The sequence below is a fragment of the Pelobates fuscus genome, chromosome 5 (genome assembly GCF_036172605.1).
Source record: "Pelobates fuscus isolate aPelFus1 chromosome 5, aPelFus1.pri, whole genome shotgun sequence".
In the NCBI taxonomy this organism is placed as follows: Eukaryota; Metazoa; Chordata; class Amphibia; order Anura; family Pelobatidae; genus Pelobates; species Pelobates fuscus.
In genome coordinates this window covers 308,841,735-308,856,827 of record NC_086321.1, presented here as the reverse complement: position 1 = coordinate 308,856,827, position 15,093 = coordinate 308,841,735, and the positions used below count along the sequence as shown (strand labels likewise).

The 15,093-nt window shown below is 45.6% G+C and overlaps 1 protein-coding gene across 2 annotated transcripts in view; it reads left to right on the top strand.

Moving 5' to 3' along the window:
* Positions 1-14,331, top strand: part of GAK (cyclin G associated kinase) — a 621,278-nt gene extending 606,947 nt beyond the window's left edge. For both annotated transcript variants that reach the window (XM_063455510.1, XM_063455509.1), the window contains one exon: positions 13,825-14,331. In XM_063455510.1, coding sequence (XP_063311580.1) covers positions 13,825-13,926 — 102 coding nt within the window. In that variant the 3' untranslated portion in view covers positions 13,927-14,331. The remainder of the gene's footprint in view (positions 1-13,824) is intronic.
* Positions 14,332-15,093: the final 762 nt, after the last annotated feature.

The following is a 15,093-nucleotide window of genomic DNA, read 5'->3' as shown; positions in this document are numbered from 1 at the left end:
CCCAGCACGTCAGTCAGGCCTGGGTCTCCAGAGGAATCCCTCACCCCCTTTACCCCCAGGTCCCTGAGATCTTGGACTATGCCAAAAATTGCAGCAGAACTTAGGCTCAGAAAGGCAGAGCTGTAAAGGCTCTTGACGGCACAGGCCAACGAACCTAGGCCCGGCACAGGCCAACGAACCTAGGCACGGCACTAGCTCACAAGGGCCGTCTACAAACACTTCCGATTCTACACAGGAGACCCTGACTGCTATTCTGGCCAACCTCCAAACCATGAATAACAGACTGCTGAAAGTGGAATCAGCCATAGCCACCTCAGGTGACCTACAAGGCCCTTCAGGTACTCCGCTGGTAATCTCTACTGTTCAGTCTGGCACCCACCCCCTCCCCCACCAGGCACTACCACTACCCCATATGTCTCACCTGCCCACTCCGTTCCAGCTTCCATAAAAAAGGAAATACTGTATGGGTAGGATGTAAACCTAGTTTCCTCACAAGACGTCCTTTAAAACAGAGCATACAATTACGGGGACATCTCAGTGGTCTTAAAAACTAGAGACCCATGCCTTAACAAAAAACGTTCTATTCCCCAGTTTGTTATAGCTTTTGGGATATATGTCATCTGCACGGTATATCTACATAGGAGGGAAGAGCTTGATCTGTATATGCATAAAGGTAGTTGACTTAGGCATCAAGTACAAGGGGGGGGGTCCTCCTTCTACGACTACCACAAGTCAGTGTCAGCCAAGGCAGCAACTCATCTAGCACAGTTTAACCTAAGAATTGACTGGTGCCAGATGGACACTGAACTTTTTTGCCGTCACTTTGCCGGCTTGAGGCCCCCTGTCCTTGAGCTCAACATCTCACTGCACTGACTTGTGCCATTGCGAGGCAGACACTTCCACTTCTCACCACTCCTTCACCCAACACACTAGACAAGAAAGCGAACAGAGGGGCAAGCTGGGAAGACCCATTTTGTTTCTGGGCAAGGCGCAGGTGTGCAATAACTTTAACACTGGGGCATGCAGCTTCAGCGAATGCAGATTGTTGCACATTTGCTTCAGAGCTCATACTAAGACCATGTGCCCAGCCCGACTGTAACCTAAAAATGACTAACCAAGGTTAACATAGACATTGTGGCTTACTACCTGTGTTCCCACCCAGCCAGGCATTTGGTGACTGGTTTCTCACAGGGGTTTCACACAGGACTCATTGCCATCCCCACAGGCACACTCAAATGCCCTAACCTATTGTCAGCATCTAACGACCCTCTTACAGTGGACCACCTACTGTCCACAGAAACCAAGGCTGGTTTCATGATTGGCCCTTTCATATCATCACCGTTTTTATCCTGGTGTACCAACCCCATTGGGGTAGCTGTACACAAGTACTCAAATAAAAAAAGATCGATTGAGGACCTCTCTGCACCTCATTCTTCTTCCATCCCCAGCATCAACTCTCTCATACCCGCTGAGGAGTTTTCACTGCACTACGCAAAAATGTATGACGCTATGCAAGCTATCATCACAGCAGGCAGTAAGGCATGGTTGAGCAAGACCGATGTTACCAAAGCCTTCAAGCTCCTACCCATTCAGCCCTCACTATGGCACATGCATGGTGTTAAATGGCGGGACAGGTATTATTTTTCTACCCGGCTCACTTTCGGGTCTAGGAGCAGCCCCAAGCTGTTTGACAGTTTCGCAGAGACCCTCTGTTGGCAGCTCCTAAACATAGTTAGGTGTCCGTCTGTTATCCACTATTTGGATGATTTTTTTGTTGGTAGAACCAGGCTCACAAACACCACGTAGTATTCACAGCACCACAGCCTTTTTCACTACACTTGGGGTACCCCTGTCACCAAGTAAAACGCTTGGACCCTCTACCAAGCTAGTTTTCTTGTGCATAGTCTTAGACACAATATCTTTTCAAGCCAGTCTACCAGCCGAGAAATTGACCCGCTTTAGGGACGAAATCAGCCTATTTCTGCAGAGTGATACATGCACCAGAAAGGCACTCAAGTCCTTATTGGGGTCTTTTAACTTCGCAATGCATATCATTCCGCAGGGCAGATCATTCGTCTCTAGGCTACTGTGTTTACTCCATGGAGTGCCTGACTCCTGCCCAATTATATTGGATGATCCTGCCAGGGCAGATTTGCACATGTGGAGTAACTTCTTGGCGGAATGGAACGGGGTCTCTCTGTTCATACCTCCACTATCCAAGCTCTCACTCACAATCTACACAGACGCAGCAGCACACACTGGGTTTGCAGCTATTTACAGCAACCACTGGTTTAGGGATAACTGGCCCACTGAGACGGATGCCTTGCCGGCGTTTAGAGAAACATCCTCATTGTTAGAGATTTACCCCATCGTGGCAGCTGCCCATACATGGGGTCATCTCTGGACCGGCAAGGCAGTTAAATGCTACTCAGACAATTCAGCAGCTTGCGAAATTATCAACAAGGGGCGGTCATCCTCTCTAACCATCATGAGGCTGATTCGCAAGCTCACTTGGCTGGCAGCAACCGCTCAGTTCCACCTAGTCTGCGTACACATTCCTGGTATCCATAACACAGCTGCTGACGCTCTTTCACGCTTTCAATTTCAGGTCAGGGGAGCCCAGGCACTCCCTACGACCCACCACCTACCATCCAGGATACCACCTTTCTACGAGCTAATCCTGGATTAAACAAGCTACTAGACCACGCTCAGGCACTCGCACGCCACGCACTCTCACCCAACACCACTCTCACTTACGCTAGGGCACTGACTATTTTTAACAAATTCACTGTAGAGTTTCACTTGCAAGGAGACTTCTCCATTAAAACCATGGTGGCTTTTGCCTCCTTCTGTCACCTACACCTTAAATTATCCCATGCCATTAAGCTTTACCCTACTGGAGTACAACACCACGTCCTCACTAACTTTCCTAATCACGCACCTTTCTTAACATCATACCACAAGGTTACAGTTCCCCCTGTCACTTCCAGATTGCCTATAGATGGTCCTATTTTTAGGCTACTTAGCGACTTACTGGACAAATCCCTGTTTGACTATCACACTAAACTGGTTATAAAAGCCACCATCTTTATGGCTTTCTGTGGTTTCCGCAGACTTAGGGAGTTCACACGTACGTCAAATAGATACCACATTAAACCTGAAACTATCTCATCTAAAGAAAGTAGAAGACCACTACGTACTTTCATTACCTTCCACAAACACTAACCACACCATTCATCCCACTATCATTCCCCTCTTCCCTACCGGAAATGCCTGGTGCCCAGTCAAAGTACTTGACATATTCTTGGTGTCTCACCACACACACTCACCTGACACTTCAAGGGCACCCACTCACCACAGCTAAATTCACATCTCATGTTAGAACTTTATTATCAAGGTTGGGCTACAACACGGCTTCCTTCTCCGGTAACTCCTTCCGTATAGGCGCAGCATCTAGCTCAAACACACCAGTCCACATCATTAAGAGACTGGGCCGCTGGAAATCCTCTATTTACAATACCTGCATACCACAACCGGAGAGGGAGCTTCGACAAGCTTTCAGAAGTCTCACTTTGTAACTTTCAATAAAGTGTGTTTTCTTTAAATCCTACTTTTGCTCTCTTTTTATTACAGGCTTACTCGTACGTTGGTTTCGACACACCAACCAACTTTGCATCTTCTGATACATTCCATAACCTATTGGAAATTCCAAGCACAAGTTAGGCCTGAATTTTAGGCCTGAATTTGTGGGAGGAGTTATGGCCCCTATTTAAACTCCTAGCCCCTACTCACCTCTCCCATTCAAGCTGTTTGACCCCACCCACCTACACCCAGCTATATAATACATTTCACCTTTGTGGGCCCTCTTTTTCTTACAGGCCTACTCATACGTTGGTTTCGGCACACCTCAACCAACTTCGCATCTTCTGATACATTCCATAAACTATTAGAAATTCTGAACACATGTTAAAAGGCTATTAGGCCTGAATTTGTAGTAGGAGTTATGGCCCCTATTTAAACTCCTAGCCCCTACTCACCTCTGCCGTTCAAGCTGTTTGACTACACCCAGCTATATAATACATTTCACCATTGTGGGCCCTCTTTTTATTACAGGCCTACTCGTATGTTGGTTTCAGCACATCTCCAACCAACTTTGCATCTTCTGATACATTCCATAACCTATTAGAAAATCCGAGCACAAATATATACCGTATTTTTCGCTCCATAAGACGCACCTCACCATAAGACGCACCTAGTTTTTAGAGGAAGAAACCCAGAAAACAATATATTCTGAACAAACTGTCCCATAGTGTTAATTACTATGGGACAGTTTGTTCAGAATATTTTTTTCTCCCCTGTCCCATAGTGTCCCCCCTCCCATAGTCTTCTCCCACCCCCTCCCCATAGTCTTCATCCCCCTCCCCTCCCCATAGTCTTCATCCCCCCTCCCCTCTCCTCCCCTCCCCATAGTCTTCATCCCCCCTCTCCTCTCCTCCCCATAGTCTTCATCCCCCCTCCCCTCCCCATAGTCTTCATCCCCCCTCCCCTCCCCATAGTCTTCATCCCCCCTCCCCTCTCCTCCCCATAGTCTTCATCCCCCCTCTCCTCCCCTCCCCATAGTCTTCATCCCCCCTCCCCTCCCCATAGTCTTCATCCCCCCTCCCCATAGTCTTCATCCCCCCTCCCCTCCCCATAGTCTTCATCCCCCCTCCCCTCCCCATAGTCTTCATCCCCCCTCCCCTCCCCATAGTCTTCATCCCCCCTCCCCTCCCCATAGTCTTCATCCCCCCTCCCCTCCCCATAGTCTTCATCCCCCTCTCCTCTCCTCCCCTCCCCATAGTCTTCATCCCCCCTCCCCTCCCCATAGTCTTCATCCCCCCTCCCCTTCCATAGTCTTCATCCCCCCTCCCCTCCCCATAGTCTTCATCCCCCCTCCCCTCCCCATAGTCTTCATCCCCCCTCCCCATAGTCTTCATCCCCCCTCCCCTCCCCATAGTCTTCATCCCCCTTCCCCTCCCCTCCCCATAGTTTTCATCCCCCTCTCCTCTCCTCCCCTCCCCATAGTCTTCATCCCCCTCTCCTCTCCTCCCCTCCCCATAGTCTTCATCCCCCCCTCCCCTCCCCATAGTCTTCATCCCCCCCTCCCCTCCCCATAGTCTTCATCCCCCCTCCCCTCCCCATAGTCTTCATCCCCCCTCCCCTCCCCATAGTCTTCATCCCCCCTCCCCTACCCTCCCCTCCCCATAGTCTTCTCTTCTCTCCCATACTGTCCCCCTCCCCTTGTCCCATAATTACTTACCTGTCTTGTAGCGTTTCTCGGCAGCACAGGGCGCACCGCGGTACTGGAACTTGAATTTCATGTTCCGGTTTCCGGCGGGACTGAAAGGAAGTGCGCACACTGAGCTGAGTGCGCACTTCCTTTCAGTCCCGCCGGAAACCGGAACATGAAATTCAAGTTCCAGTACCGCGGTGCGCCCTGTGCTGCCGAGAAACGCTACAAGACAGGTAAGTAAAACTTCATATTCGCTCCATAAGACGCACAGACATTTCCCCTCACTTTTGAGGGGAAAAAAAGTGCGTCTTATGGAGCGAAAAATACGGTATATTTAATTCTAGACTAGAAGAGGAAAAAAAAAACATATAAAATCATTCAAAGTTGATTCTTACCTTGCAGCAGCTAAATTAATAGAATGCAACATTTTCCAGCAAGGAATAAGGCCACAGAAAACAGAATATTCAATAAATATGAGCCTCAGGCACTGGACCCCTTTAAAATCAGTTTTACTTAAAAACGCCATTTGTATGCTACTGGAGCATTAAGAGATGCCCACGCATGCGCAGTAGCTCCCGGTCAATTTGGATTCGGCCATCCAGCAGAGAAGAGCTCTGGAGAAGATAGCTAGGGAAAGTAAGGACAAGGGAACCAGAATAGCATAAAAGCATTTTAAAGAGTCACAAATATCCAAAAATATAGGAGAAGTTATATAAAAGTAAATAAAATAATTAAAAACGCTGAAATGTCCGCCATCGTGGTACACCTTATAGGCAATCCAGGAATATGCATCTGTAGGGAAACTAAAGGATAGATATTTGACAAAGGTGTGGAGGTCTTCCTTACCAACTCAAGCTTAATAATATAATCCATAGGCATACAGAGTTTTGATTTTTTTTTTTCTTTAATTACGATTTCCTAAAATCGTAATCTTAACCTAGGGAGCCCAAAACAGCTTGGGCTGTGTCTGGGTTATTTCTGAGGGAGAGAGGTTGAACTCCCTACGGGCAGGGGCGGACTGAGCACTCGGGCAAATCGGTCATGGACCAAGGGCCCGAGGCTCTAGGGGGCCCGCCTGCCTGCCTGCCATGCAGTAAAATAATAGCTGGGCTGGGGAGTTAAACAATCTCCCCAGCCAGCCAGCGTGCAGTCAGTCAGTCAGGGGCCCCGCACGGCCCTCCGTGGGCCCCTGTTACAAAGCTAATTTCCCCCTTGTTCGGGCAGGCACAGTAAGAGACAGCTAAAGGGCCTTCCTAAAGACCCACTATGCTGTCTCTCACTGTGCCTGACTGGTGAGCAGAGCAGGAGAGCTGTCTGTAGTGCTGATCAGGCAGGTCCGTGCGGCTCCTGATAGAGGAAATGACATCATGTGTCAAAAGGTCAGGGAGCCGTGCGGCGCTGCCTGATCTGTGTTAGAGGCAGCACTTTAGGGAGAGACAGCATGCTCCAGTGCTGCTGGGAGAAGGATTAACCCCTCTGGCCAAAGGTAAGGCTCCTCTTCCCCCAGCAGCTCCTCTTCCTTCTACCACTACTGCCCCTACATCCACCACAGCCCCTACCCCTACAGCCCCTCTACCCTTTGCTGCCCCTTTGCCCCCTACTCCCTGCTGCCCCTCTACCCCCAGTAGACCACAGCCCCTACCCCTACAGCCCCTCTACCCTTTGCTGCCCCTTTGCCCCCTACTCCCTGCTGCCCCTCTACCCCCAGTAGACACTCTGCTGTCCCCCTGCTGCTCCTCACCCCATACTGCCCCTCTACCCCCTGCTGCCCCCACCCCTCTACCTCCTGCTGCCTCCCTACTGCCCCTCTACCCCCAGTAGACCCTCTGCTGTCCCTCTACCCCCTACTGCCCCCCACCCCTCTACCTCCTGCTGCCTCCCTACTGCCCCTCTACCCCCAGTAGACCCTCTGCTGTCCCCCTGCGGCTCCTCACCCCATACTAACCTTCTACCCCCAGTAGACCCTCTGCTGTCCCCCTGCTGCTCCTCACCCCATACTGCCCCTCTACCCTCTGCTGCCCCCCACTCCTCTACCTCCTGCTGCCCCTCTACCCCCTGCTTCTCCTCTACCCCCAGCAGCCCTTCTATACCTACCACAGCCCCTACCCCTACAGCCCCTATACCCTCTACTGCCCCTTTGCCCCATACTCCCTGCTGCCCCTCTAGCTCCTGCTGGCCCTCCTATCCCCTGCTGCCCCTCTACCCCCTGCTACTCATCTACCCAAGCAGCCCCTCTACCCTCTGCTGCCTCCTTCTGCCCCTCCACCTCATGCTGGCCCCCCTACTCCCTGTTGCCCCCTGCTGCCCCTCTACCTCATGCAGGCCCCCCTACTCCCTGCTACCCCTCTACCCCCTTCTGCCCCTTTGCCCCCTACTCCCTGCTGGCCCCCTTACCCCCTGCTGGCTGGCCCCCTTACCCCCTGCTGGCTGCCCCCTACTCCCTGCTGGCTGCTCCCTACTCCCTGCTGGCTGCCCCCTACTCCCTGCTGCCCCTTACTCCCTGCTGGCTGCCCCCTACTCCCTGCTGCCCCTTACTCCCTGCTGCCCCTTACTCCCTTCTGCCCCCCCTACCCCCTGCTGGCACCCCCCTACCCCCTGCCGGCACCCCTACCTCCTTCTGCCCATCTACCCACTTACTCCCTGCTGACACCCTAGTCCCTGCTGCCAGCCTACTCCCCGCTGCCCCTCTACTCCCCACTGCCCCTCAACCCCCTGCTGCTCCTATACTCCCCGCTTCCCCTCAACCCCCTGCTGCTCCTATACTCCCCGCTGCCCCTCAACCCCCTCTGCTCCTATACCCCCAGCAGCCCTTACCCCTACAGCCCTTCTACCTACTACTTACCCCTTACAGCCCCTCTACTCCCTGCCGGCCCCCTTACCTGGTGCTGCCCACCCTACCTCCTGCTGGCCCCCCTACCCCCTGCTGCCCCTCTACCCACTTACTCCCTGCTGCCCCCCATATTCCCTGGTACTCCTCTACCCCCAGCAGCCTTTACCCCTGCAGCCTTTCTAACTACTACAACCCCTATACCCCTATACAACCCCTATACTACAACCCCTATACCCACCACAGCCCCTATCCCTTACAGCCCTCTGCTGCCCCAGCAGACCCCCTGCCGACCCTCTAGCCCAAGCAGACCCCTCGGTGTCCCCCTACTGCCCCTCTAGCCCCAGCAAACCCCCTACCCCCTGCGACCCCCTACAACCTGCTGGCCCCTTTGCTCCCGACTCCCTGCTGGCCCCCCTACCTCCTGCTGGCCCCTTTGCCCCCTACTCCCTGCTGGCACCCCCCTACCTCCTGCTGGCCCCCCTACCCCCTTCTGCCCCTCTACCCACTTACTCCCTGCTGGCCCCCTACTCCGTGCTGCCCCCCTACACCCTGCTACTCCTCTACCCCCAGCAGCCCTTACCCCTGCGGCCCTTCTACCTACTACAACCCCTATACCCACAACAGCCCCTCTACCCTCTGCTGCATCAGCAGACCCCCTGCCGACCCTCTAGCCCCAGCAGACCCCCTGCTGTCCCCCTACCCCATGCTGCCCCTCTAGCCCCAGCAAACCCCCTGTAGCTTCTATTACCCCTTGTCTCCACTGTAGCTTCTATTACTCCCTGCCCCCTCTATAGTCACTATTTCCCATTACCCCCACTATAGCCCCTATTATTCGCTGCCCCCACTATAGCCTCTATACCCAATTCAGCCTCTGCCCCCACTACAGCCCCTATAACCACTACAGTTTCTATGCCCCAGCACCCACTTCAGCCTTTATTCCCCTGCCCCCACGGCAGCCCCATGTCCCCTGCACCCACTACAACACCCCACAGTTTTTATCTACTTAATGGGAAACTATAGTGCCAGGAAAAAAATATTTTTTTTCCCTAGCACTATAGCTTCCTAAAGTGCCCCTCTCCTTTACAGGGTTGAGGGACCTGGGACACTGTACCTACACCACTTCAATGAGCGGAAGTGGTCTGGGTGCCTAGTGTCCCTTCATAGATACTCTGTATTTCGTGTTAGGATATGAGGATTCAAAGGCCTTCATATATTCACTTACAGTAAATATACACAGAAACATACATTCACTTCACATGCACATACAATCAAATATATTTTGAATCCTAATATCCCAACACGACTTACAGTAAGTATACACAGAAACATACATTCACTTTACATGCACATACAATCAAATATATTTTGAATCCTAATATCCTAACACCTCACACTTACAGTGAATATACACAGAAACATACATTCACTTTACATGCAAATACAAGGTACATCTACAACAGTATATATATATATATATATATATATATATATATATATCTCTGGAGGGGGCCCAGGTCCTAATTTTGCCCGAGGGCCCAGGACTCTCTCAGTCCGCCCCTGCCTACGGGGCTATATTGAAAAATGTTAGAGATTATAAATCTGTAAATACCTATGTTTCAGATCTTTCTAAATTTCTAGATAGGAACTCTCTATTTGACTGTTGGAGGACTTTGAATCCTAGTGAGAGAGACTATACCTTTTTTTCGAATGTCCATCAGACCTATTCTCGAATTGATATGTTTCTGGTGAAAGCCGGGTTTCTAAGTTCTATTATTAAATCCAATATTGGATCCATAGTTGTATCAGATCATGCACCAGTATTCATTAAGGTTAAGCTAAAAGGTGGTCTTAGACCAAGGACAAGGTGGAGACTTAACGAAAGCCTCTTGAAATCAGAGTGCAACATTGACCTTTTGTCATCCGAAATTGAAAACTTTTTGATTACCAACGATAATGGGGAAGTTTCTACGGCTATGGTATGGTGTACCCTTAAAAGCTATATAAGGGGACTATTGATTAAACTTGGCTCTGAATCTAAAAGGAAGAAGGCAGAATCTCTGCAAGAGTTAAGAATAAAATTGGCAAAACAGGAACGTCTAAATAAAGATATGATGAATAAAGACTTAATCAAAGAAATAGCTAAATTAAGGGAAACTATTAAAGAGAGAATTTACGATATGGTCAATAAAAATATACTATTCCTTAAACAAAGATGGTACCATAACAATAACAAAATAAACAAAGACCTTTCTAATAAAATTAAAAATAACCTCAAAGATAAATCTATAAAAAAAATTGTCTTAGGTGATAAACATTTAGTGTCACCAAAGGATATTGTAAATGCATTTGCGGAATTTTACAAATCCTTATATAACCTGGAGGAGGTAGGGAAGAGCAGAGAGGAAATGGATACATTTCTGAGTAGTCTTAGATTACCAAAAATTAACCATAGGAAGTTGGAAATGCTGAATGCCCCATTTTCACTATCAGAAATAACCGAAGCAATAGGTAAGTTAAAATTGAACAAGGCCCCAGGCCCAGACGGCTTTTCAACAATGTTTTATAAAACCTTTTCTAGACTCATTTCCCCTATCCTTTTAGAGATGTTTACGAAGGTGTCCGCGGATACCCCCTTCCCAAATGAGATGTTATTGGCTTCAATTATTCCCATACCCAAAGTAGGGAAAGACCCAACACTTATTACTAACTATAGACCTATATCTCTTATTAATTTGGATATAAAGTTATTCTCTCAAATTTTGTCCAATCGATTTAAAGAGGTAATTGGAGAACTGATTGATGTTGATCAGTCTGGATTTGTGCGAGGGAGAGGTACTACAGATAATACACGTAGAATATTTAATTTAATACATAGAATAAATGAGCATAAATGGGGATCTGTCATTATGGCCCTCGATGCTGAGAAGGCCTTTGACAGAGTCAATTGGAGATTCCTCGACTCTGTCATGGGCCAATTCGGCTTAGAGGGTCAGTTTAGACAAAAAACTATGTTGTTATATAGGAGCTCTACAGCTAAAATAATTAATTCTTTCGTTGAGTCTGACCATTTTGAGGTCAAAAATGGTACTAGACAGGGTTGCCCTTTGGCTCCCCTGCTATATATTCTTACAATTGAACCCTTGGCCACCTTGATCAGACAGGATAATAATATAAGGGGGGTTAAGTCTCTTAATGGGGAAACCAAGGTTTCCCTTTTTGCAGATGATGTACTCCTTACCTTGACGGATCCGATGGTCTCAATTCCATCGGTATTGGATGTTATATCCATCTACAGTAGTTTCTCAAACTATAAGGTCAATATGAAAAAAACTCAAATCTTAGCCTCTTTTTTATCTGAGGCTCAGAAAGATCATCTGACTGCACATTTCCAAATCTTATGGGCAAAAGACACTATTGGTTATTTGGGGATTAAAATATCTTTTGATATAGAGAGGACGATACAAACAAATTACGATAAATTACTAAGAGATTTGCAACAATTGGTAGACAAATGGAGGAAGATTGAGTCCTCATGGATAGGAAGATTAAATATGATCAAGGCATTCCTGATACCTAAACTCGTTTATTATCTTAGGGCAATTCCTTATAGACTGGGGAAAGGTATCCTTAACCGTTTTCAAATCATGATTTCCAAATGTATTTGGGCAAATAAACCACCTAGGATAGCTTTTGACACTCTTCGAAGGAGCTATCAGAAGGGAGGAATAGCATTTCCAGATGTAGATAAAATCCATGAAGCATGTATGGCGACTCATCTTTTACAGTGGCTAGACATGGAACAGGGATATAAATCGTGGCTTACTTTAGAACAGGAGGATAGCCCTAGATATAAACTGTTCGTTCTCTTTTGGATGGGTATGTTGAATTTGGGTGATCTGGATACCAAGTATCTTTCGAATCGTATATTGATAGACATGATCAATACCTCCAAAATCCTAAATAAAAAATTGAAGCTAGAAGATAAATTATTATATAGGGTTCCATTAGTGGTCCTACAGTATACAATGGATAATATAAATGTCCAATCTTGGACACACCTAGGTATAGTGAAGATCTCGGATTTGTGGGATGGACTTAAACCCATCCCATTTACACAATTGCAAGAAAAGTATAATCTTCCCCCTAGAGATCTCTTTCAATATCTAAGGATTAAGAATTTTCTATTATCTAGGACCATACTTAAGGACCACAATGTTAATCCCCTTATTGTATTATATAAAAAGAAGGGAGGGATCTCTAGATTTACTAAATTGCTAGAATCAATGGAACAAGATTCTCATGCTACCTCTTTTGTTAAATGGGAACAAGATATTGGGGAATCCTTTCCACTTTTGGAATAGACCAATGCTACACTCCTAGTTAAGCGTTGTATACATAGCGTCTCTCTTTATGAAACACACTTAAAGATAATATATAGGTGGTATATGGTACCGGCTAGATTATATAAAATATCATCTGTATATTCTAGGAACTGTTGGAGATGTGGAAACGAGGAGGGTACTATATATCACATATGGTGGGAGTGTCGGGGTCTTAATAATATAAAAATTCAAATGCTTGGCTTTATTAATTCTATTTTTAGGGAGATAAAAGAAATTAGCCCTCAACTCTTTCTCTTTAATATTGGTTTCCCTTCGCAAGATAAATATCAAAAATATGTTTTGACCCATATATTTTTCGCCATTAAAATATGTATAGCTAGGGCCTGGAAATCCTCTATCCCATTAATATGGCACAATATTATGGAGCAAATAGATTATCAGTACAGGATGGAATCAAACCCCTTTTTTGGTACAAGAGACGTGGCCAAACTATGGTCACCCTGGACAAATAAACAGAATATATGATAACGGACTGTGCTTCCCCCATATCGAGTCTCAGAGAATGTAATTTATTTGTAGTATAAATTATTGTTTTTTTTTTTTTTTGGTTTTTTTTTTTTTTTTTTTTTGGTTTTTTTTTATGTTTATCAATATAACAGCTATACCATGGAAATTCTTGGTGCGTATTCCATCAGATAGCGGTTGGCAGTGGATAAATGTAGCGCGATTGCAATATACATATGTGTATGATGGTTTTCAATGGAAACACTGCACTTTCTTTGTGGAAACCTTCGGTGTTTAATTCTACATAGTGTCTATATTACAATATATTGCCAGCATATGTATGCCTTCAATAGTCATGGTGTGTTTTTTTTTTTTTGTTATAATTTTTTTTTTTTTTTGCTTGTTTAATCTGTCGTGTTTTAACATATATCTTTGTGTCTGGCTGTTTCAATGTGCTGGAGGATTGCCTTTGGGGTACCTCACATGCAATTGTTAAAACTTTTATACAATAAAAAGAAAAGAAATAAAAAAAAAAAAAGAAAAACATATGGCAGGTGTGCTTTAATATAAACATTTTGTGGCTGCCTAACAGCTGGATGACAAGGGGAAGGTCTTTATATATGTTAATTTAAAGTTTATTATTCCTGTCCTATCAGCTGAGATGGAGGAGCTCAACCAGCGATGCTTACCTGGATTAGGCATTTAATGTACATTACTAAATTAACAGCAATGATTTTCACTAGACATAACACTGTAACATCTGTATGCATGTATTACATTAACATGTATTCAAATGAAAGTTTCTTAATATATTCCATTGTTTCATTTGCCTTTAGAGCTTAATATTTTCTTTTTTGTTTGTTTTTTGCTTGTAGGCAACGGGACAGTCTTATGAACAGTATGCCAAAATGATTTTCATGGAATTGAATGACGCCTGGTCAGAATTTGAAAACCAAGGATCAAGATCCCTTTTTTAAAGTACCTGCTCGATAGCTCTGCTTCCTTAGTGTAACTGATTGTTTTGGGATTTTTTTGTTTGTTTTTTCTTATTTCTTGCTTTTAATCAATTCTTTAAATAACCATGCATTAGTACAAAAAAAGGTCCTAAAAGCCTATTTCCATAAGTACAGGCTTATATTTCACTTTGTTTTGTACATTCACTCTGAATAATGTGCTTATGGCATTGCCCATGTTCTTTATTCAAATTGAAAACTGCATGAGGTGTTTAGTGCAGTGTACGTATCAGAACGGTAACTCTGCTGCATTTGATTATGGATCTTGATTTGTCTAACACTTTTTGTTTCCTTAAGATTAGATAGGTGTAAATTTCTATTTGAGTAAATGTATAATCATTCCTATTGCATTGTGTATATAATAAAAAAAAAAAAGAATTCTCGACATCTTTATCATATGCAATTTTTAAGATTCTTCTTTTTTTTTCTTATAAGTGTTACAAAGACTGAGAAAACTGATATCGAGTGTATGTGTGTTCTACACTACATTTTCTTTAAATAAATCTTAAGATTGTTATACGAGTCAGATCATGACAATCATCCTTAGGTAGCTTTTCACTCTCTTTAGGAAAATGCCTAATATAAAATTTAAACATCTGCTACATTTTACAGGTGCTTTTTATTTCTTGTAAATTTTATTGGCCTCTTTATTGGGTGCGCATAGGACCCAAAAAAGAGCAAAGGATGCTGCGAGTTAGGGGACACAATTATGTGCGTACAGAAAAGAAAGAGCAAGTGTAACAATTCATTATAAATACAGAGTGGCACACACTGCTCTCCACAGTGAATCCCTCTATATACAAAGTGACGCATTGCTCTGCATTCTAAATCTATACTGAGAGACACAAACTGCGGGATTATACTATAGCAGGATCACTGTGCAGAGCAGTGTGGGTGGCACTCAGTATACAGTGGTATTCAATATGCAGAGCAGTGTGGATGTCACTTAGTATATAGCAGGATTCAATCTGCATAGCAGTGTAGGTGTCACTCGGTATATAGCGAAATTCACTGTGCAAAGCAGTGTAGGTTTCACTTAACATATAGCAGGATACACAGTGCTGAATAATATGGCTCACTCAGTGTGTATGTTTAAAAAAAGATATAGGGTAAATAAAATATAATTTATTG